The following is a 9737-nucleotide window of genomic DNA, read 5'->3' on the forward strand; positions in this document are numbered from 1 at the left end:
CACTTCTCCTAATCTTTTGCTTGCCTCAAAACTGTTTAATTCTTTAATCCTTCTTTTCAAAGAACTGTCATGAGATGCCTTTTTGAGACATTGAGTGCAAACAAGTTTGGATAGTATAGGGTTGTGAATGATCAAGCATCTTAATTATTGAATTATAGAGAAACTATACTAGACAGACGGATAGATAGGGTATAATATCACTTTCAATCATAGTAGTGTCTGATGCAAAATAATCACTTAATAATACAACCTTTTGGAGTTTACTTGCTTTACTCCTCATCATCATCATTGCTGGTCTTCACATTCCTCTTTCATCTCTTTGATTGATGATGCTTAATCTTTCCAAAAACTTGTATGATGCTCTGCAGTAATATTGAAGTTGCTTGTTCCCCAAGCACTTTAAAAATGGTTAGCATGCATGAATTATTTATGGGCTTTTGAACTTACTTTGGTGTGGGAACACCAAACTTAGTACCTTGCCAATGGTTCCCATGCATCAAATTAACCATATGTGGAACTCTTTTTCTTTGCCAAAAGCAATAAACTAAAAACTAGAAAACAGACATTGGTTAGGTAGTTTCTCTGATTGTGTGGAGTTAGCAACCCTTTATGCAGAAGGTGAGAATATGTTTTTAAATGAGATTTTTGGTGGAACACCAAACTTAGCATTCTTCATTCTCCCTTAAATTGTTTTGGTGTGCAACACCAAACTTAGCTCCTTGCAATATAGAGAAAATTACTTAGCCTTTTTATTAATTGGAAAGAAAACTACCTCAGGTTGGGTTGCCTCCCAACAAGCGCTTCTTTATTGTCATTAGCTTGACATCCTTCATTCTGTGATCATGGAAGTTGAAATCTGTTGCCTTTGATTTTCTCCTCTCACTATGGGCTTCCTTTCCTCTGTTTCTTCTTGTGGAACTTCTCTGTGATGCTTCTCTTTGATGATTGTTTCTTTTTCCATAGCCCTCTCACTTTCCTCTATGATTGCTTTCCATTTCTCCCACCTAGAAACCTTTTTATTGTCTTTCAGGTTGTCTTCAGTGGTTCTAGGGAAAGCATTTGCCCTCTTCTCACCCATTTCTGTAAGGTGATTAGCCAGTTGTTCCATTTGCCTCTCAATTCTTCTGATTGAGGCTTCCTGGTTCTTTGTTGTCACCTCTTGGGGCTTCATCATTTTCTCCATTAAGATTTCCAAGTTGGTGATCCTCTTAGAGTCTTGTGAGATTGGTTGGTTGTGGGGTGTTGGGGGTTGGAAGGATGGATGTTGTGGTGGTGTGTAGTAGTTGTTGTTGGTATGATGGTGTTTTTGCTGGTTTGTGAAGTTGGGGTTGTTGTAATTGAGGTCCCTTGGTCCTTGATTTTGGTGCTCGATCCTCCTCCAGTTGGAATGAGTCCTCCAGGGTGGGTTGTACACGTCACCCTGAGACTTGTGTTGGAACAGGCTTGAGGTACTGTTTGGAGAGTGTAATTGCTCATGACTTTGTTGCTCATAGTTAATTTCTCCAAAACCTTTCTCAGGTTGATTCCAACCATCTGAATTTTGAGGTAGGTTGTATGCATTTACCACAGCAGTTCGCAGCTCATTAATTTTTCTGACCATCAACTCCAGTTGTTGCAGAGTTTGTTGATGCATCTGCTTGTTTTGGTTTACGACTGCATTTACACCTTCAATTTCCATCACTCCTTTCTCTTGTGTGGATGGTTGCACTTCTGCTTCTAGCTTACCAATTTCCTCAGGTGGTTTCAACTTGGCCAGGAATTCACTCATTAGATCTTCCCATCCGATGATGCTTCCTTGCAGGAAGGCTTCAAGCCATTGAGCAACATCGTTCATGGTGATGAGCGGATGTTTCAAGTCATGGGTTGCATTGTCATCTAAGGTGAGGACACTACTCCCACAATTACTGGAATTCGTTGAGCTCCCCTCCATGATCTGCACAATCACAAACAGTCCAAATGAAGATTGAATATACTCATGCCAAAATGTGGTTAGAAGATTAGTTGACACAATGTATCAAACAGTTGACAGGCTTGAAAGATCAATAGAAGAAAATTGTTTCTGTCATTTACTCAGTGAGCAACAATACAAGAAATGCATAGAACCAGAAAAGCCAGGAAAATTTCACTCTATTGCTAAAGTGGGGTTTTAGTTAGCTTAAGCAAAAATTCAAACAGTTAGTGTGTTAGTAAAAAAAATTAAAGAAACAGAAAAGAAAAAGTGCTTGATCTAGATCTCCACTTTACTTAATCATTGTCAATCTAATCAATCCCCGGCAACGGCGCCAAAAACTTGATGTGTATTTTTGGGAAAATGAATTCCAAGCACACAGATCTAACCGGCAAGTGTACCGGGTCGCATCAAGTAATAATAACTCACATGAGTGAGGTCGATCCTATAGGATTAAAGGATTGAGCAATTTTAGTTTAGTGGTTGATTTAGTCAAGCGAATCAAATGTTGGTTTGAGTGTTTTGTAATTGACAAAAGCTAAATTGCATGATATGTAAAGGGAGAGGGAAGAATTGCAGTAAATTAAAGAGAACAGAAAGTAAAAGTGCTGAATCTTAAAGAACGAGTAAATTAAATTGCAGAAACTTAGTGTTCCGAGGGTTACCTGAAACTGGAGGTCAATATCAGATGAGATCTTCTGTACTGGTCGGAGATGGCGTGTCCGGCTGGCTAGTGGCGGTCGGAGCTGTTGTGTCCGACTTGTTGGACTTGCTGCACTGCTGATCCTTGGCCACCGGAGGGTGGGGGTACCTGCAAGAGACTCCGATGCTTAAGTTAGCACGGGTATTAAGCAGGTTTTTAGTAGAATCAGAGTATGAGTTATACCTGGGTGCTCCAGTGTATTTATAATGATGAGGAGTGACCTTTTTAGATAAGATAAGTTAGTTATATTATCTTATCTTATCTTTATCTTTGGGTGAGGTCAGCGTATCTTCAACGGAACCGCCCTTATCTCTATAGGCTTGGACTACCTTTGGATTGGGCTGTGTTCCTTTGTTTGGGCCTTCCTGTCGATTTGGCCGAGCTCTTTTTGAGAAGAGGTCGGATAGTCTGACCTGAAGAGGTCGGTCGCTTTGTCGCCGATCATCCCGGGTTGGATAGCTCGACCCAGGGTATGAACACTTAGATTGCAAGAAATGTAAATAACTGAATCTTAATGTACAAGAAATATAAATTGCTAGAATTATAAACAGGTTCAGGGAGCTGGGATTTCAGAAATTAAACAATCACAAGTGAATTGCAACAAGCAGAAGAGCAAAAGATGAATTGAATTGAAGTAGATCTTCAAATAGAGAAGTAAAAATGCTTGAAGAATTAAAACAGAAAGTAAATACAGCTTAATTGCATAAGTTAAAAGAGAAATTAAAGATCTCAGGAGTGGAAGAGACTAGAAAACAAGTCTAGATCTCAAATCCTTCCTTGATCCAACAAGAACAATTGCAAAAGAAAATTGAAAAGTAAATTTCAGAAGAAATGGGAGATGAAAATAGTAAATAGAATTTGGAATGTAAATCACAGTTCTTAGAATTATGCAGAAAGATAAACAAAGAGATCTCAAGGTGAGATTGAAATAGAATTTCTTCAATTCTCCACCCAAGATCCAAGACAAGAAGTGAAGAGTGCTCAAGCAAGAACAAGGAAGAAGAGAGATCAATTCTCCTTCCAAATTTTCCAAGATCCCAATTCAAAGTAAAATTCTCAAAATTACAGAAATGAAAATTCTCAAAGAAGCAAAAGGTTCTTCTCTAAATCAAACTAGCTTATATTTATACACTTTCTATTTTTGGATTTTAGAATTTGGGTGGGCTTTTTAATTTGGTGAAGAATTGAATTAAATTGAATTTTCAATTGAATTTTCAGCCCATATGTTGCTTGCTCCCAGTGGTGTGCTCTGCTCTTGTGGGGAGCAGAGCATCAATGCTTGTCTTTGGCCTCTTTGTTGCATGCCAAGGTTGGGTGCCTCAGGATAGCGCTCTGCTCTTGTGGAGAGCGCAGCATCATGCTGCCTTAGAGCTTGTCTTGTGCACACCAAGCTCCCTGGCCGTGTCAAGTTGTACGTGTCAAGCCTCCTTGGCCGTGTCAAGCTCGTGCAAGGACTAAGGAGAGTAGTGCTCTACTCTTGGCAAGAGCGTAGCACTCCTTTTGCTTGGGTAAGGGCCCAAGTTCAAAACGCTAGGGAGGCATGCGCTGGCCAATTTCTTTTGTGCACAAAGTGGCGCCTTGCTCCTTGCTTCCTTAAGGTGCTTCGTTCGATCCTTGGGGGTAGCATTTTAGCCATTTTTGGCTTATTTCCTTTGTGAGTAGCGCTCTCCTACTCCCCCTTGCTCATGAGTTCGAACCTTGTAGCTTTCACTAGCAAACTTTGTCTTTGAATTTATTTTTGAGTGAAGCCCGGTAATGCTCTTGACAAGAGCAGAGCATCATGCTTCTCCCCTTTCTTTCTTGGTTCAAAATTGTGCTCCGCTCTCAAGGAGAGCGTAGCATCCAAGCCTTGCTTCCTTGGTTCATTGTTGTGCTCCCTTGGAGAGCACTGGGCTCTTGGAGAAATCTTTGTGGCTTTCCTCCTTCATTGTGCCACACTTTTCTCTTCCTTGGGCCACGCTTCTTGTTTTCTTCTTTTTTTCACCGACAAGTAATCAAAACCACCAATCAAAGTATCACAAAATTCACAAAGCATAAAATTCATTTAAAACTAATTAATTTTAGCTTAAACTTTATGATTTTGTGTCAATTAAATGGTGGTTGATTGATTCAAAGAAACCATGCAATTCTATTCCAAATTACTAACTTACAATGCAAGAAAGTGCATAAAACTTAATGAAACAAGTGAAAATTGCTGAAAAAATAGGATAAGATGACTTGTCATTACTTACTTCATCTTCTTTACTTTTTATTGTTAAATTCTGAATCCTAGCATCCTACACCCCTTTATTATTCAAGCAATTTACATTTCTTGCACTCTAAGCTTCAGCCATTTACATTTCTTGCAATTTAAGTTTCAGTCATTTATATTACTTCCACTTTCAGATTCAGCTATTTTTGTAAGACCCAGAATTTTCAAATAAATCTTGTTATGAATTAATTTCAATTCATTTAATTCATTAGAAATTTTTCTTCAGAAATTATTTTATTAAAGCTAATTAAATCAAAAATTAAATCAAGTTTTGATAATTAATTAGAAATTTTACTTAATTTTATAGTTATTGAATAATTTTCTATATTTAAATTATATAGCTTAATAGTTGTAAAAGAATAAAAATTTTATATGATTTGATTTTAGATTAATTGTATTTATATCATTTAATACTTTAAGTTAAAGATAAAGAAAATTAATTATATTACCATGTATTCTCAATTAGAGTAATTTATTGAGAATCAATTAGTATTTTTATACCACATATAATATTTTAAAGTAAGTTTAGAGATTAAATTAGTTTTTCAAATATTAATATATTATACTCCAATTTTATTAAAATCACCAAACTATCCCTATACCTAATTTTTATCAAAATCCTAAATTCCCAAAATATCACCGTAATCCTAATTTCCCAAAAACCCAGCTGCCTTATCTCTTCAGCCACCGAACCTCCTTTTCTTCCATAAGCCACGCAGCATATTCACAGAAGAAAAAAAATAAAGAAAAGAGAAAAAAGGAAAGAGAGATGGGGGACCGAAGGAAGAGAAGAAAGGGAGTGGGGAGAAGAGAGGGAGACGGCACTGGTGGGCATCACTGCCACCGTCGCCGTCGCTGTGCCGTCGGGAGGGAGATCTGAGAGAGCGAGCACAGAGTTGAGGGAGCAGAGAAGCCGCGCCGCCGCTGCACCATGCCTCGCGAACCATTGCCGCGTCGTGTCTATCGCCGTCCTCGCAGGCTCCTATCACAGCCACTGTCCCCACCGCGAAGTCCGTCGCCGTTGCTGCAGCTGTCAGCGCCGTCGTCCATGGGTGAGGCAGAGGAGAGAGATCTGGGAGGAAGGGAGGATCGGGACCTGTCCAACCACCGCGCACAGTTGCCGCTCCTATCGCCGGCCATCCTCATCAAATCCGCCACCTCCGAAGCTTCTGGCCGCGACTTCTGACCGCGCCTCTGCCGCCGGAGAGCGCTGCTGCCACCGAAAACCGCCTTTGAAGCCTGTGTATGTTGGAAACTACCGCCGGAACCCCTGTCTTCTTGGTAAGCACTTTGTTTCTGAAACTTCTTGAAATCAATGTTCCGTTGTAATCTGTTGGAGATTCTGAGATGCTGGTACCGCAGGTTTGGGTTCTGGTATTTGCGTGCCGAAATTAAGGTTGTTATTGAACCACCGGAGCTTCGGGGAGTGCCGGAGCTGCCGCCTGATCGGTTCAGAGGGTCACTGCTGCTTTGTTTCTCGTGGTGAGGTTATTTGATTCTATTTCAATTTATCGTAAATGTTCCATTACTAATTTCGTTCTGTTCCACTCAATATCAATTTCGCTTTAAATTCCAATTTATGTCAGAAAAGTGTTGTTGCCGCGATTCTTGATGCCACTGTTGATATTGTCTGAAAATAAACAAGGTTGCTGCTGCTGCTGTAAAATTGAAAATAAACAAAAGAGGAATTGATGAGTCTAACTACTGAGCTTTGACTAAATCGAGGTAGGGGTTTTTCTTAAAATCTAATTTACATTACAGAGTTGTAATAAATAGATATTGATGCAAAAAGATATATTTATGTGATTATATTTGTCTTGTGGATGTAATGGATTGTTGGATTGGATTATTGGGTGCTTGATTGCTTGAGTGAAATACGGTTGTTGATAAGAAATGGATTTGGAAAGTTATTTACTTGATTATTATGAAAAGTGGTTTTTCTTGGTTTGAAGTTAAACCGGTTTGATTTTGAGTCGGTCTGATTTTATAAATAATTTAATACTTGAGCTGGTTTGACTTTAAAAAGAGTTTCATTATTGGAATTGGTCTGATTTGTAAAATACTTTGATAATGGAATTGGTTGAATTTTGGAAAGTGTTGAGATTTGGAAATGGTTGAGAAAGGATTTGAGAAATGTTTGGATGGGACCCGAAAAGGGTGGCAGTGTTCGAGTTTTAAAGGAAATGCTGCCGAAATTTTATAAAATTAGAAGCTTTATTTGAAGTAGTTAAATAAAAAGATTTGTTTTTTTAAACGTTCTATGCTTCAAGATTGATTTATTTATCAAAGAAAGAATTATGTTTTGAATTAGGACTATTAATGAATGGGATGGAAAGAAGGATGAAGAGAATTGATGAGGATTTTCCTTGAAATATGGTTTTTGAATGAAGTTGGAAATGAGATTTGGATTGATGAATGATTATGATGTTAAGAATGTTGAGATAAGATCTTTGAAATATGGCTTATGAATTTGAAATATCTGAGATACGAGGTTCCCTGGATTAAGTACCGTGGCTTGCCACCACGTGTACCAGGTTGAAAACTCGATACTCTGTTGACCCTACGATGTAAGTGTGTGACCGGGCACTATATAAATTCCCGGGAATGTTACCCCCATTGAGTAATATTGATTATTTGAGAAAAAGCTATGCATAGACTCTTGGGGATGCACGTCGGGGGACAGTCTAAGTACAATTCAGACTTGTCGGGTTGGCTGGATAACCGACAGATGAGCCTCATCAGCCATAGGACAGGCATGCATCATATGCATTTGTATGCTTTGCTTGAGTTTGAACTTGTTTTGGTTTGCCTAATTGCTAAACTGTTCGTAACTGCTACTTGGACTATTTGCTGTAACTGCTGCCTACTTGTACTTTTCTTGTCTGCCTTGCCTGTGTTTGTCCTGGCGTGCTACATTTGATATTGAACTTTGGTGCTATATTAATGATTGTGTTGTTTGATTGCGTGGTTGGTTTCTGATTGAAAGTTTCTTATAAGAAAGGAAAGGTTTCGGATTTCTGAAAGATTAAACATTGTTTCTTTGAAAAGGTTTTGAACAATTACCTATTAGTTTTTAAAAGATTCATAAGGCAATGATAATCACTGAGTTTGAAAACAATTTTCTTATAAAATATCTTTTTATGACAACTTTGAAATTCCGTGGTGAGACCGTGTGGTTAGGTTCTCACCCCTCTTACAGCTTTACCTTTTCAGGAACCAGATGAAGAGGCATTAAGGAGCGTTATACTGCGTTTGGTTTATATATTGTTGTATTAATTAGATTATTTTTTTCCCTCGTCTTTGTTATTACAAATTTGTAAGAGGGGTAGGAGTTGTATGTTTTATATGTATATTATATTATGAGTTATTATGTAAGGAGTTTTGTATATGAATCTATGCCTGCTTGTATTTTTGCTAAGATAAAGTATTTATTTCCGGTTTTCGAAGAAATCAACGATACAGTGTCGAGTCACAGGCTCCTATTTTAGTATTTAGTATGTAAAGTAGTCGTAATACTTCTTGCTATCAGAGTGGCGTAGCCGGAAGCGTGACTTCTGATAGTGAGGGTGTTACAATTTTACTTCTTCTGCTCTTTAATTTACTGTCAATTCTCCCTCTCCCTTTTAGTTTCATGCAATTTAGCTTCTGTTGGTTACAATTCACTCAAATCATCAACTGTCTGCTTAACTAAATCAACCATCTAACTAAAATTGCTCAATCCATCAATCCCTGTGGGATCGACCTCACTCATGTGAGTAATTACTACTTGATGCGACCTGGTACACTTGCCGGTGAGTTTAGGTTTTATGCATACTTCTCTGTTTCACTTCATCTTATGCTAGCTTTTCAAGCATTTTTCACTTGTTTCATTAGGTTTTATGCACTTTCTTGCATTATAAGTAAATAATTTGGAGTGGATTTGCATGGTTTTGTTGAATCAATCAACCATCCTTTATTTGACACTAAATCATGAGGTTTAAGCTAGAATTAGTTGGTTTTTGAATGATTTATAAACCTTGTGAATTTGGTGATGCTTTGATTGGTTGTTTTGATTACTTATAGGTGAAGAAATGGTGAAAAAAAGGAATTTTTGTCACGCTTTTGAAGTTAAAGCATGCTTTGGACCTTAGGCTACGCTTTGGAAAGCGTAACCCAAGGAAACAAAAGTGTGGCGCATCAACCAAGGGGCATAGCGTTAAGTGAACTCACTTAACTTAGCACCACAAGAACCAAAGAAAGCATAGCATTAAGTTGGTATACTTAACTGAGCGCCCAAGGAAGCAAGCAAAATGAGGAGCACTCAGTTAACTTTGTTCACTTTTTCGTGCCTCCCCAAGGAAAAATGCAAGGCACAACAACAAGGAAGGGGGCAGCCAGGTTTCGAACCCATGCTAGCAAGGGAAAGCACGCTACAAAGCCTTGCAAGAAAATAAGCCAAAATGGCTTCACCAAGTTTCGAACCCTGCATAAAGCTAACCAAGAGAAGCACTACTCTCCACCAAGGAAATAATTTGGCACCGAATTGTATCCACCAAGATTCGAACAAGGAAGCTCTTACCAAAACAAAAGGGCACTCAGTGAAGTTTGTTAACTGAGCGCTAGTTGCATCAATTAAGGAGCCAAGGTGGCCTCACAAGGATTCGAAGCTGGAGCCTTATGCAAGCAAAAAGGGCGCTCAATTAACTTTGTTAACTTAGCGCTATGAGGGCTGCCCAAGGGAGCTGGGCATGCAACAAATTGGAAGGCCAAGGAAACAAGGTTTGGGCGCTCAGTTAAGTAACACAATTGAACGCTTCCCTGGAGCCATGCACGAACCAAAATAAGCCAAGGAAAGG

General features: G+C 38.7%; 1 protein-coding gene across 1 annotated transcript; it reads left to right on the plus strand.

Annotated features, from left to right (window-relative positions):
- On the plus strand, nucleotides 5353-8207 carry LOC110265324. Its single transcript, XM_021108271.1, has 5 exons — nucleotides 5353-5369; nucleotides 5633-6183; nucleotides 6265-6384; nucleotides 6489-6627; nucleotides 8102-8207. Exons 1-4 carry the CDS (start codon nucleotides 5353-5355, stop codon nucleotides 6512-6514), a joined length of 714 nt encoding a protein of 237 aa, XP_020963930.1. The 3' UTR covers nucleotides 6515-6627; nucleotides 8102-8207.

This window comes from Arachis ipaensis, chromosome B08 (assembly GCF_000816755.2).
Source record: "Arachis ipaensis cultivar K30076 chromosome B08, Araip1.1, whole genome shotgun sequence".
Lineage (NCBI taxonomy): Eukaryota > Viridiplantae > Streptophyta > Magnoliopsida > Fabales > Fabaceae > Arachis > Arachis ipaensis.